This window comes from Phaethon lepturus, unplaced genomic scaffold (genome assembly GCF_000687285.1).
Source record: "Phaethon lepturus isolate BGI_N335 unplaced genomic scaffold, ASM68728v1 scaffold13886, whole genome shotgun sequence".
NCBI classification, from domain to species: Eukaryota; Metazoa; Chordata; class Aves; order Phaethontiformes; family Phaethontidae; genus Phaethon; species Phaethon lepturus.
In genome coordinates this window covers 1-14,648 of record NW_010544196.1, presented here as the reverse complement: position 1 = coordinate 14,648, position 14,648 = coordinate 1, and the positions used below count along the sequence as shown (strand labels likewise).

At 42.9% G+C, this 14,648-nt stretch overlaps 1 protein-coding gene across 1 annotated transcript; it reads right to left on the bottom strand.

The window, feature by feature from the left end:
- Nucleotides 1–5,263: 5,263 nt before the first annotated feature.
- BRAT1 (BRCA1-associated ATM activator 1) lies at nucleotides 5,264–14,443 on the bottom strand (the record flags this gene model as incomplete). Its single annotated transcript, XM_010288604.1, has 12 exons — nucleotides 5,264–5,995; nucleotides 6,208–6,386; nucleotides 7,421–7,519; nucleotides 7,801–7,903; nucleotides 8,483–8,556; nucleotides 8,931–9,117; nucleotides 9,630–9,748; nucleotides 10,006–10,097; nucleotides 11,203–11,322; nucleotides 11,416–11,788; nucleotides 12,713–12,860; nucleotides 14,199–14,443. Coding segments are annotated over 12 exons (2,471 nt in total), but the record flags the coding sequence as incomplete, so codon positions are not given.
- Between the last annotated feature and the right edge of the window lie 205 nt (nucleotides 14,444–14,648).

Sequence of the window (14,648 nt, the reverse complement as noted above, 5' to 3'; positions counted from 1 at the left end):
TTTTTTGTTGACTTTGTTGTTGTTTTTTTGAATAACCCTTGCTGAAAATGCTGTCATGTAGCTCATTGTTTTTCAGAAATGGACTATTTAGGCAAGAGAGTCGTGTTGTCTTTTGCACTAGTTCGCTGGGAAGAAAATTTGTTGAAAGAGCAGGCAATATTAAAGATACTTTGAATCAAACTCACTTCCACCGGTTTCAGTGGAGGCTTTAGCTTTGTTTTCCTGGAGCTCGTCGTCAAAACCTAAAGCATAAAATATTCTGACAGGTCAAAGTTAAGGTTACTAGATGGTAATGAAAACAACATTTTTATCCTCAATTACATGGACAAGATGGGATTGTCGTGCAGCCACAGCTGTTGGTGTCACGGCTGTGAGAAGCCTGTATGGATGCCGTCACTTAGCAACCATTGCCATTTGTGTTTTAACTGCAGCTTTTTGCTGTTGGCACGTAATGAGAGTTGTAATCATGAGATCAGTCCCATCAAGGGTGTTTGTGAGAGCGATGGGCTCCAGGGCTCACCTGTGCTCCTGCCCAGCCTATATAAGGGCTAAATCGAGTAACACAGCTTAATAAGGGTTTATTTTGGAACTGGTTTGGCTGGGTCAAGTTGTGTTTCAAGATGTACAGCTTGGATTCACCATCTGCCAGACCAGGCTGTGCAGCTCCTTCGTGCTGGTCACAGCCCAGCCCAGAAGCTGGTCCAAGGCCAAAGCTCGGAGTGTGGCTGCAACATCACCCCCCTGAGCACGGGGGTGGTGGTGAGGGACCAGCTGAGGCAAGCCTTGAGGTCCCTATGCACAGCCGCACAAGCTCCCTTCTACTGAGCCAGCCTGAAAGCTCAGGGAAGATGGGGTCAATAGAGACTGGAAATATGAAGACCAAAAGGTAATGAAATGGGAGAACTGAAGATCTGAAAGTATATCTATCTCTTAAGGGTAATTCCCACCTATCTTGCACTGAAAAGGAGTGAAAAGGGGCAGTCCTACCATGGTTCAAGCCCTAATGCTCTATAGGAGCTGTTTAAGGTTGTGGCTTCACTTTATACCTGATCTGGTCTAATCAGGCAATGTCCTCAAAGGAGTGGGTGCACTCCCGGTCCCAGACAGCATATTCCTGCCCTTGCATGGAGTTTAACAACTGGGCAACTGCAGAAGTTGGGGAGTAATTTGGTTGGATGGGTTGGTTTGGAGGCAGCCACGTGAAAGGCATCTTTGCAGCCCTGTTCTATGTTTAAGGTATATACAGCCCTTCAACACATTAAGCTGCTGTGCTCTAAGCAGAGACATGGTATCGGTATTGCGGATAGAAAAACTGTTTTCTTTAGTTTCATTTTGCTTTCACTGAGACAGTTGTGTAATTGCACTTGTGGTATTGCAGAGACTCGATGCAGACTGCTCATTTCCCCTTCCATCTGGGGACAAGTTACGAGCATATCCATGACGTGTGTTTGCAGAGCCCCGAGTGCTTTCATTACAGCTGTACATCACCGGCTTTGTTCCACCTTGTTCAGACAGACACCCTTCTTCTTTTGAAGGTAAGTCCTTCCATTTCTCTGTGTTCTGGCGTGGAAGGTTTATAGGCAAGACCTGTCCTGTCTGTGGAGGAGTGCGTCTGATGCAGGCTGAGGTCTGGCTGTGGTAAGTGGTGCTTTATTTCTCAGCAGGAGACAGAAACTGCTGCTCTAAAGGCAAATGACGCATCAACAGAGGTGTTGCTACTGATATATTTTTCCATTGTAAATTGCTGAGAACTTCTCAGTGATGAGAAGGTTGATGGGTTTCCTCTTTAACACGTGGTGGGTTTTAGAAGCCTTGATGAACGTGTATTGAAAGGTAGAGCAAATTTTATTAGAGGTGGACAAAAGAAATTGCAAAGATATGCATGAGTTGATCTGTAATCACAGATCACATATATCTAAGCTAAAGAAACAGCTTTAGACATTTATGGCCCATTTTTGACTAAGCTGTGCAATTAGTATAATTAGGCAAAGAATAATCTTTCAATTTTAAATGTCCAGTGTATTAAAACAGAAAATTAACAGCCGTTCTTTTGGCAGCTTTTATAGAGCTGTTACTAGTGTAGGGCTGAGCCAAAGACGCTTATTCTCTCCTGCGTTTGAGTCTGAGCAGTTAAAGGAGAAATCCTTTCCTCAGAGCTTCGCTGAAATGCGTTGAAAGCAACTCTAGGAATTTCATACCTGCACACAGACCAGGCAACAGAACTTGCATTGCCCCTGTGCAAATAAAGAGCTGAAATGAGCTTTGGAATCTTCTTTCGCAGTACCAGCCATTGCAGGCATACATTTTTCTAATTTGTCATGTTCTGTGTTGATACCACTTGTATTGCTACTGCCTGCTATCCACAGCCCGCATTAAAGCCAAGGACAGTCCTGCGCCTTGGTGCTTCTTGCATGAAACGAGGCCCGTGTCTGGCCACAGCCTTTGCTGAATCAGCTGTAGAGTGTGTGTGTGTTGGAAAAACTCTCGGTGGTGCCTGCCTCCTGCAGGAACTGTACACAGCTGCAGTGCTGACAGTGTGAAAGCAGCAGTCTCCACAGAAATGCATCCCAAAAAGAGCCTTGAACTTTCTCCTGTGTCCATAACAGAAGGCCAGGCAGCCCACGTCCTTCTCTACGTTATTGGAGTCCTCAGCGGGTGACAGGAGCGAGCTGGGTGTGTACAGTTTCTGGAGGGACCACTGTTGTCGCATTGTGAAGTGGTAAGTAGCAATAGCACTTGTTGAAGTAAATTCTTAATATGCACGTGGGGGTAACGAGTCTGCTTCTCGAACTGTCTCCTTGAGAGTTAAACCCTCTCCCTAGGTCCACCATGACCGCAGCGCCTTGGCAAGGCATACCATGTGGTAAAAATTCTTAACCCAGAAGAAAGCTGTGTGGCTGGGATAGGATCTTGTGGAGGTGCAAAAAAAGCTTTGGTAGGTAAGAAGTGGGTTGGAAATGAGTTAGTAGTGTAAGTGGGGTAGAGCCTGCATGCGAGTTCTTAACAGTGTGCAAAGATGGGCATCCTATAGAAGGTATGGCTTCCCAGCATGATGGATGTTTCACATGAGTAGTTGTTGGTGTGTATTTACTAATTCAGTAGCTAAATTTTCATCTCGCAAGACCCACTGCCATCACTTTCTATGGAAAGAAACATGAGATTTTTCTTTTGCTTTCATCTCCCATAATCTCTCTGTTCCTCACGCTGCTCAGATGTTCACGACTCTTCCTGTTGCTCCCAATTATCAGGTGCAAGATGTCAGTCCAAGAATCTGTGTTAATGAGTCTCTTATTGTAACTGGAGCAGCAGAGAGAACAAAGTAAGGTGATGTAGTGAGCTCAGAAGAGAGAAGTACAATATCAGCACTGAGTCACCTAATTGCTGGAGGTGGAGACCTGTTTTTAATGAAAGATGAAAGGAGTCCTTAATTCCCCTTCTAAAGATAAGGAGCTCTCCCAGTTCATTGTACATTGGGGTTTTTGTGTACAAGTATCCTGTATATAAACAAGACTTTGGACTGCAATTAGGCAAATGGTATAAACTTAACAAATCAGCCCAGCTGATATAAAAAGAAAAAAGTGCCATTAAAAATTAATAGGTCTGGGAGTCAAGAGACCTTGGTAATAAGCAGTGGAGTTTCTGTTCTGTATCAAGTCACTTTTTCAATTTGCTGATATTTGAATAATTCCTTGGAGTCTCCTGAACTGCACAATCCTGAAATCACAAGAATTCTAGTGCTGAATGGGACCTGCTGTCTCCTTTTGTGGAGCATGTATGACCTATTGTGAACATGTAACATTAGTTTTGGAACTGTAATCCCTTCACCAGACAGGATTGCTAAAACTCCACAAACAATCCACACTTCTTCAAAAGCAAATCTCCTCTCTCCCTAACCCTTTGAATTTCTGAGACCAATGCAGCAGCAGGAAAAGGCCTGATTTTTAGTACCTTTTTTTCCAGGTGTAGACAGTGCTCAGGTAGAATTGTGTATCGGCAGCAGAGCTGCTTTCTTAGTAACAGCTGCTGGTACAACACCTGAGGGCTCTGCCATACATAAAGCTGTGCACAGAGCGATAAGTTAAGTGTGCTGACTTCATTAAAAGGCATAGAGTAAACTTTCAGCCTCAGCAGCAAGAAATTCAAACTACATCCCCCCTGACTGTACTGTTGCAGGGATAATATTGAAGGAGGAGATTGTAGAAGTTCTTCCACTGCATTAGATGATTTAGTCCCCATGACCCTAAAATGAGTGTTGTGTTCCTGCCTCTACATAGACTGCCGGAGGATAAAGGATGGTAAGTAACAGCACTGGAAAGGAATACATCATGGCTTGACCTACCTTGGTAAAGGTACTTCTTTGTTTCCTAGGTTTCAGAAAGTTTCTTAGCATGTGGCAGGACATTGGAGTAAGCTGCAAAATACAGTCTCCCCCAAGTTGTTAAAAAAAAAAGCAATTTCTTCTCAGAAAACAGTGTTGCTATTTACACTATGGCTGTTGTTTTCTAATAATTTACCAAAGCTAAGCACAGATCTATTTTTATCATGAAAAAGCTGCAGGTGTCAGTTTCTCTTACTAGCTATAGAAGCTATTCCCGTTCGTTAGGAACAGAGAATAGGAGCCTTGGAAAAATTCAGCAAAATGGACTTGCTTCTGGCTTCAATTAAAAACAAAGTCAGCCTTTTCATGTCACTGCTGAGATCAAACAAGTATGTTTTCTATAGAAGAAAGTTTGTAATGTTAAGGATAAACAGCTTTTGACTCCTTAAATGCCACCTTCTGCTCTAGACCTCAAAATGCAACAGGGAACTTGAGAACTCTGTTTTTAGAATGGAGATATAGACAAGGTCAAAACAAGTGTCCCTTAAAACCAGTCTTCATCAGTTCTAGTTACTCTGGCTCTAAAAGGAGCATGCAACAACTTGTTTTCAGTCACTGTTTTGTTTTTTAAAAATGTTTCCTTATGTAGGCATGGTTTGGTGCTTTCTTAGAAGACACAGAACTTAAGAACAAATGCATTTCTTAATGTGTTACTTTGAAAAACAAATCAGAGTTTATTGGAGACTACACTTTAATACTGATTAATTTTTTGTTAAAGATTTTCTAACCAACCCACTTAACAGCTAACAAGACCATCCTTTTCTCTGTTCAGCATAACACTTCTTTTTATCCTCTCTCAACAGAAGGACTTTGTGACTGGTAGCAAAACATTCTCCTCCAGAAGAAAACTGCCTATGCACTGCATCCTCAGAGCAAAAGAGGTCTTCAGTAACAGTCAGCTTCATTTTCCTCTATGGTCCCCACGGTAGCAAGGATGTCTTGTAAGAGGGACTGAGGGCTTTTTTCCACATGGTCACTACTTTTATTTAGCTCATCATGTAGCTCTTCTAAGTCTATTGTACCCAAAGCTAGCATCATGCTCTCTGGATCTTGAAAATCCACCCCATCACCATCATCTGTGGGGAAGTTCTGGGCCAGAGAACCCTGCCTTAGTGTCCTTTGTAACCAGGCAATGCCATGTCCTGCAGGTGAATCTCCAGTCACTTGTGAATCCTTCAGGGTACTAACTGGATAGAAATTACCTCTTAAGACAAGCAGTATATCACAGGCTCTCTGACCTACTGGTTTGTCACAGTCACACAAAGACCGAAATAAAAAGCTGAACAGTTTTGTTCGGCAAAATACCTGCAGTGACTCATTCCGATGACTGGAACTAGTGACTGCAGATAAGGCAGGAACGTATGGGCATTTAGAAAGGCCAAGTTGGCAAATTGTCTGACTACAGAAAATTTCAACCAGTTCCAAGCCACCAAGTCTGACTTCCCAGTCTAAGTCATGCTCCACAGTTTGGATCACTCTAGAGACAAACTGCTCTGTATCTTCCAGCTGACCTGTGCAGCCTTGTCTCAGCCACTTGGTGAAGACGCTGATCACAGCCCTCCTAGGAAAGCCCTCTGGGTCCATTGACAAGATTTCTTGAAGCTTTGCTACAGTGTTCTGAATGTAAAAAGACAAAGAGAAATCACAACGAGGGGAGGAACATGCAAAGAAACAAGAACAGCAGAAGGAAATCTAGTCCTTTCATTACTGGTGGTGAAATCTGCCTGCATGAGACTGTGGATAACTCGTGAAGAAAGTTGTAAGTAGTACTGCAGTAAACTGATGTGTAGTTCTGCTTGATTCTGCAGTGGGCTACACAGTCATCATACCTCTTTATTATACTGATTCCCTGTGACAGGTGACTCTGGAGCAAAGTAGGTAATGAAGGCCAAGTGTCCCATAGCAGTCACAGCACTAGCTCGCACATAGCTTTCTGGATCCTCAAGAAGATTTTCTGTAAGCCTCAGCACCTCTGAAGACAGGAGAGACTGCCTGAACTCATCCTGGTCTGTAAACAAGACAGCAATCCAAAGAAGTAAGGCTTTATTCTCTCCGAGCACGAAGCTGTTTCCAATGCAAACAGTTCTTTGCGTCATACAAGGATGCCCACTGACTGTAGGGACAGCTGCCAGTGAGCTGAGCCACTGCGGAGACCAGGCAGCAGCTCACAAGAGCACAGATGCTCTGTGTCAGGCTCCCTGTTTTCCAGCAGTTTGGTGACTTTCAGTCAAGCCCTGCTAGACACTGGAACTTCGAAAAACCCGTTTACAGATGTTCCAGTGGCAAGAAAAAACTTCCTCCAGGCAAGTGGGGACATGGTTTCAGCCTCATCAAACTTATGCCTTTGCTTCAAAGAGGAAAAAATAGCCTTCCTTTCTTGCTGTCAAGGCATATGGCAAAGAAAAACAATGCAACTGCAACACAGAGAGGGGCTGCAGGGTAAACTGCTAATGCAGCTGAGTGTTCTGGATACTTCCTTTGTGACTTGGGGACAACAGTACTTTACAACATCCCCCTCTCATCTAGTATCGCAGAGCTACTGTAGGAGAATTAACATTGCCTTAGTGCTACCTGCTGCAAAACCCGAGCTATAAGTGGAAAAATCAGTAATTAATCCACAGCATGCAAAGCACACCTAGGCTTTTAGCCTCCTAAATCCCAGCCCCCAGCTTGCTGAGTGAAACCAGACAGACTCCACTGCAGAGCAAAGTGAAAAAAGGGAAAGTATTATCTGCCATTAAGTGTTGTCACCTGCCTTGACATACATGTCTCAACATACGTGACTGTCTCAACACCCCTCAGTTTAACTCACCAAAACTGCAATTAAGAAAGGCACAGCGATCTGAGTTCAACAGAAAAGTAGGGTAAGTTTATTAATCTCTTTGTCAGATTTTGATCATGACCTAAGAGTAAAAATCTTGACACTTCTTTCTTTTCATAGCCCTCCAGTTACAGGTCAGCAGATGTTCACCAGCCTGACTGACTTTCATAACATTAAAAGAAATACTCCTCCAATCTGAGCTGTTAAACCTTTGCACCTACCTCTCAAGCATTTAATGAGGACAGTGAGGAACTCCAGAGAAGAATCTCTTACTTCCCAGCAAGGACTGCACAAACGCTTCTGCAGCAGCAGAAACACATCTGTAAAAGCCCAGTGACAAGCTTGAATGGACACAAAAGGCAACAAGCCTTACTGAAGCAATCACTGTACAACCTCTGTATCATTTTATCTGATGGAATCCCTTTTGCTGCTGCTGCGTGCTTCTCAGAGTTCTTCAAAGCACTATTTGGGCAGCTAAACCTAAATTCAACATAATTGTGAACAAATGAATCCTAAGCGGTTTGAGCCTGAAAGGTAGGCAAGAGCAGATTTCATATATGCCACTAGCTGCTGTTTGTCCCAACTTGAATAGCTTCATTACCTTCCAAAATCTTCTCCATTTGTTGCCACTGACTGTTGGAGCAGGACAGTTCCTGCAAGCGTACCAACCACTTGGATGTAGCTTGAAATGTCTTCTTTAGAACCTGAAGCAATATAAAGCAGACTTACTTTACTGCAGGAGGAGGCATTGTGCCTTTATGCTAGATAAAATTTGTTTTAGCCTCAAACTTACATGGAAATTCTCAGAGTAAACAAGTACATATGCTTTCTTACTAAGAAGCAAGCCACAAATAAATGGCGCTGATATAACATTTCTAACAAACACCTAGAAAATGCCTGTTCTCAGCTTAGTATTAATATGTTCTAGTACCTCCAGCTTTTGTTTGGCAGTTGTCAGAGTCATTCAAACAAAAGAAAGCAAGAAAAGAAAACCCCTTAATGCAAAGAATTCAATACTTAAGGGCCACGTCAAGTTGAGTATGTTGGCACTATTCTTAGACGTGATGGCTCCTGTCTTTTCAAGAACACTCCACGCGTTGGTCAGTTATTCGCTCATGAGGATTTTAGCTATTTCCTGCAAGCCACCCAGAACAGAGACAAGTTCTCCTACATATTCTAATACAAACTGTGCTGAAAAACAACTATTGTCAGACAATTTCTGAGAACTACATCGCACTGGGGCAAGCTAATAAACTTGGATCTCTCCTTAGTTCTATACTCACAGTAGGGTTGGTGTTCGGACTCTCCAGGTATGCCAGAAGGACATCAAATAGACTTCCTATGAGCGTGTCACAGCCTGAAACACAGAGACCAACAGTGAGAGAAGGAGCAGCTGAATCACAGTTCAACTGCTGAAACAGACAGACATGGGATTATAAAACTGTTTTGGGAAAAAAGCAAGTACAGTCCTCAGAGTAAAGGAGAAACATCCAATTTCTCACAGCCACTAAAATCTTCTTACTTACAGCACTATCTGCCCTAGCTCATCAACAGAAAGTAAGGTCAGCCAAGACAGTAGGAAGAATTGGAAAAAAATGAACAATTTTCAGAAATGGAAGTGGTAGTCTTCATACAAAAAGATTACTGAAGGGGAACGAAAAATTCTGCAATTACAGACTAGTCAAGTATTTCCAAAATTTAAGAAAAATTAAACTGCAAAGATTAACTCACCTTTTCGCTCCGAGAGTGCTGCTAGGACATCAAGAGCTGACCTTTGTACTCTGAAGCAATTGATCAAGATTCTGCTTATTGTCCTTCCCAGAGGAGAAGCTGGACTCAGGAAGCCATTGCAGAATTGTAATATTGTCATGAGAGAGCGTAGCAAAGATGTATAGGGCAAATCCACTGGCAAACGAATCTAGTGGAATGGGAGAAAGAAAAAAAGTTTCCTGCAAAAGTCTCAAGCATGCATACAGAGCAGGAGTTTTTGGTCAAGAGGCAGCAAAAATTGCGATATCTAGCATGTTCTTAAGGTACCATAATGCTAACAACTACAAACAAATTAACAAATTATCTTCATCTCTCCCAAGAACTATTGCACAGATGGAAGGAGATTCTTCTCACTGCTTGGGAAAGCAGTTCAATTTGTTTTTTCACTGGATCAATAATTGCAGAAGTAGTAAGGTATGGTAATAAAGCTTGTGAAGATGGATTTAAAATTAAGTGCAGTCCCTCTTTACAAGCCTCACTATTCCTCTGTCTTCCTGTTTGGAGTCTACTGTGCTAGATTTCTTTAATATATGAAAGTCCTCACTGTCAACTCCCCTCCATGTTCTGTTAAGCTCTATTGCAAAAGTTTGCAAACAGTCTTAACGCTGTCTTTCAAGGACCAGTTTGATCCCCAGGCTTTTTTCCTTCCCTGAACGTTACCAGAGACAGCAGCTCCTCCAGATGAGCAAGGGTCTGACACAGAAGACTAATACAAGATGACTTGGAGGACAGAAGACTTTCAACAGTGGCGGGATCACTAACAGACACATCCAGCAAACCTAGAGAACCAAAGGAGGGAAGAGCTTAGGTTGTTAGTGAGTACAAAGGACTGTGGTTTTTAAAGTTAATCAAGATTTTCAGGTGATGCAGTATGAATATCCTTTCAAATGCAACTGACAGCAGGATGCTGCACTTCACCACAAACACTGCTACTGTTCTTGACTTCTTCTACTCTTCTTCCTCCAGTTTTGTCTGCACCAGACACTTAAAACACTGGCAAGCAGACTAGCCTCTAATTTTTCTATCACAACTGTACCTGCATATTCCAGAGGCTGGGAGGCTGCTCTCAAAATACAGTCCATTGGCTGAAGTAGAACAGTCAGTGCCTGAATCCTCACATCTTGTGGGCTTCAAGGAGGAAACAGCAGTTACCAAAACAAGAACACTTAAATTCCTTCCCAAACACCTGCCCCCAAATGCTGAGCCGAATCATTTTTTTCATGCAGGCTTTTAAACAAGCCAGCAATGACAGTACTATCACAATTCAAGCCTTCTTTCGAGCTCCCCTGGCTAACTGGAAGCAGAAGAGAAATAGCTCTGGAATTTATAAGCAGCTTTATCAAGCTATGCATATAGAGTGGGATTCTGTGTAAGAAGGGAGTTTAGAGAGAGGCATTTCTTGTCAACAAAATGGTGTCCTTATATCTTAAGACACAGGTGTTACTTAGCCTGTAAATCAGTATTCATATGTGCTGTATTCATTTAACATCTGATGATTTCTTCGTGCTTTTTCACTACCTAAAGGGCAATTATGGAGAAGATGCAGGCAGACTTCTCAGAGGTGCACAAGACAAGAATCTTAATTTGGAACAGGGTAGATTCCAACTGAATATACAGAAAATAATTTTCATCATGAAATGAAAGTGGTTAAGCACTAGAATAGATTGCCTAAAGAAGCTGTGGAAACCTCACCATTGGAGATATTTGAAACTTGAATGGTGAAGGCCTTGAGCAACCTGATCTATCTTTGAAGTTAGCCCTGCACTGAGCAAGAGGTTGAATTGTATCACCTCTACAAGTTCCTTCTGAGCTAACTTATTCTACAACTATTGACAGTCTCCAGATGCACACTTCTGCTGAACAGCAGTGAAAGCTCTTACACTAGTCAGTGTTTTTGTGAAAGAGGAAACTGAACAGAGACTATTGGATTTGACAGGCAGTCAGACTGTATCCATCTTAATCAACCTTAGCAGTATAAAATTAAAGAAATTTGCTGCTTCCTCCTGAAACTGGCTGGCTGTACATAAGATGCAAGTGTATACACCTAAAACATGATATTGGCTCCTTTCAGCTCTCTCTCTTTGAAACTGTATGGTTCTTGCCAACCAGTCTTACATATTAAGGAATGTAGTGGAAAACGCAGTGAGGAAAAAAACAGTTCTTGGAAAGACACCTGAGATACTAGTACAGAAACATTTGCAGAGTGCAAAAATTTTATGGCAGTAAGTCCTACCATTTGTAGAGCCTCAGAATTCCCACTGCCAAAGGACCCACTTGTACTGGGGTTAAGTGTTCCAGAGCAGAAGTCACTAATGTCCAAAAACTGCCTTCACTGTCACAAAACACAGGGGACCTGAGAAGAAAGAAGTGTAAGTAATATGTCCTGTTAGATGGTGGAAAACAGATATATTTCATCACTGGATCCAAGGTCCCAGAAGATCTTTACCATGCCATGTTAAGCAAAAGATTCGCCAGCATGTGCTCTGCTTGAACAGTCTCTTCCGTCAAAAAGGATTCTATTTGCTTTGCTATGCCTAACCAAAGTACTTCAGTCCACGTAGCACGACAACTGCCAAACAAGCTAGTTAACAGTTTTAATGACTGCTCGATGTGAGAGGCAGAGCTGGACTGAAGGGAATCTTCTATACGCTTTATAATCATTTGGGCACACGCTGGCCAGTCACAGTCCTTTGTACTGACAGGTTTAGTCGTTTCAGACTCTACAGAGAGGGTGAGCATGTGCACCAGAAGCTGACTGGCAGCTGAAGCCACAAACAGGCTGGGATCCCCTTGCAGAGTGAAGATCACATCTATGCCTCCTGTGTGAAAACAAAACAAGTCACTGGAGGTAAAAACAACAGCCTTCCTATTGTGAGGTGGAGCCTTGTTGCACTCCAACCATATATTATTCTAATTCAAGTACCACACAGCTTTATAATGGTGTTGGCAGGGTTTTTTATACTTTATTTTGTAGTCTCTATGACATTTCAAAGTCATCCAGTCCTTAACAAGAAAGAAGTAAACAAACAGCAAACAAAAGAAGAAAGTCAAATTGTTTTCAGATCTTCAGGTGTTTTAATAACTCAGGAACAGAAGAGGACTTCAATAGAACTTTAGTAATATTAGGAGAGTTGACAGCACACTCACTGTGTATTTATGGAAGGAGCCTGGACACAACCAGTAAGAAAAACATGAATGCCAGCAACAGTACTACTTTTCCATCACATGGACATGCACATGCTGCAATCCAGTCTTTTAGGCCCCTCTGTACATGGGATCTAAAGTTGGTGTAAACAGCAGAACTTACATACTTGCAAAGCAATAATGGGACTGCAAATGTATTAAGAGATAAATGAGCCCCTGGTTAGTTTTTCTACACTACTAAAATCGTGCTGAAATGTACCTTGTAGTAAGAATTACAGATAAGAATACAGAAGGCTATAAGCTATTATTATTATTATATATAAGCTATTTTTATCATGTGTTTCATAAGATGTGCCCTCTTCCCCTCTAAAAAGGGCACAGTCTTCAGTGTTTGGGAAAAAAAAAAAATTAAAAAAAATTCATGATTAATTTAACAAAAAAACCACCGTATTTCAGTGACTTCACTGTTTTTGACAAATGGCTTACTTTTACCCCAAATAAATGAAAACTCCTGTCTCTCTCATTTGACATCTGAGCAACAGACTGGAATGGAAGAGATGCAGAGAATTTGGGGAGTTCCCAGTCCTAGAAGTACTCACCACCATTGCAGAGGAAGTGGAGGGCAGGCTGGGGATGCATCATGCTGTGCACACCCTCCACCCAGCCACTTCGCACAGATGCATCTTCCCACACTGCGCTCGTCAGAGGCCCATCCCTGCCAAAGAGCCTGGCCAACAGCTTCTCCTGCTGAGGCCAGAGGAGAACACACAGAGTGAATAGTAAGCAAAGGGGCTCAAGGGGAGTGGAGAGGCTGCTCTGTCATCCAAGTCAAGAGTATCAATCCTGTAGTGAAACCTCCTCTTGCTAGAAGTATCAATAAAATAGAAAATTTTCTGATTCCCATGCTTAAACTCAACATCCGTCTCTTTCATGGACTAGGCAATAAAGGTGTTCAAAACCAAAACTGCTTGTTTTTAAGACGCTAGGGACAACTTACGTATACATCAGTTCCATTAGAATGCTTTATGCATTTGTATGCATCTCTTCCCTCAAAGCCGTTTGGGTTTTAAGTTTTGTACTATAAATGTATTCTATTGTAGAAAGCAGGGTTTTAAAAAGCTCCCTCATTTCTGCAGGGAATCAGAGACTTCCTGTCAACGTTCTAAGGAGGGAAAACCACATCCGTTATTGCAGTTTACATCAACAGGATCTGTCCAGGGATACAGTATTTTGCAATGACTGCTATGAGACTGTGTTATCTCATATACTGTTTTGAACCGAAAATGAAAAGCACTATGTATTAGCATTCATAGTGCTACTGTGGCAAGACAGAACTAAAAAGACAGCAGCTGTACATGAGAACTGAAAATGAATGGTATGATTGTAGGTCTTCATTATCATGTCACTGTTTGCTGAGTTGTTTGATGTATGCCAGTGTCCTGGTTTTGGCTGGGATAGTTAATTTTCTTCCTAATAGCTGGTATAGTGCCGTGTTTTGGATATGGGATGAAAATAATGTTTATAACATACTGGTGTTTTTAGTTGTTGCTAAGCCGTCAAGGACTTTTCAGCTTCCCATGCTCTGGCCTGCTAGCGAGAAGGCAGGGGGTGCACAGGAAGCTGGGGGGACACACAGCCAGGGCAGCTGACCCAGGCTGGCCAAAGGGATATTCCATACCATATGACGTCATGCCCAGTATATAAACTGAGGGAGTTGCCCACGGAGGGGCCGCGGCTCTGTGCTGTGCGTTATTGTCTTGTATATTCTTTTATCATTATTATTATTATCATTATTCTTTTTTTCCCGTCCTATTAAACTGTCTTTATCTCAACCGACACGGTCTACCTTTTTTTCCCTGATTCTCTCCCCCATCCCGCTGCACAGGGGGAGGGTGAGCAAACAGCTGTGTGGTTGTTTTAGCTATCTGCTGGATTCAAATAGCTATGTGGTTGTTTCAGCTACCTGCCGGGTTAAAACCACAACAGCCAGAAATTGTAGAAGCAGAATACATATTTTTTCAGGTGTTCTCCATACAGAAGGAGTGGACAGACCTGTGGCAGTAGGTACCTGGGTAGCCTACTCACCTGCAGGTGTTGGAAGCGGTTTTCAGAAGCGGCGAGTATCCCAGCTAAGCGCAGAGTAAAGGAGAGGATGCTCGGGCTGGGCTCTGGCAGTGCCAGCACGCAGGTGATGAACTCTGTCAGACAGGGGTTGTCCTGCACCAGCTTCAGGGTAGGATCTGGCGACCGGGTGTTGCCGGAGAAGAGACCAGAAAACAGAGGGTCACTGCCAGGACTTCTGTCCTCACTCGTAACTCTAAGGTGCTTGCCTAACGCAAGTGTTACTCCTCGGGTAAGTTAGGGACGAATTTGGGTTCACCTGAAGCCCAAGCTCAGGTACAGGCCTCAAGTACCAAACAGCGTTTTCAGGTGTCACCGAGGGAGCAGCACCTCTGAGGGAGGCTTCTCCCAGGGTCCCGGCCTGCAGGCCTCCTGCCCCTCGGACAAGCCCGTGCCCATCACCGGCAGCCAGGG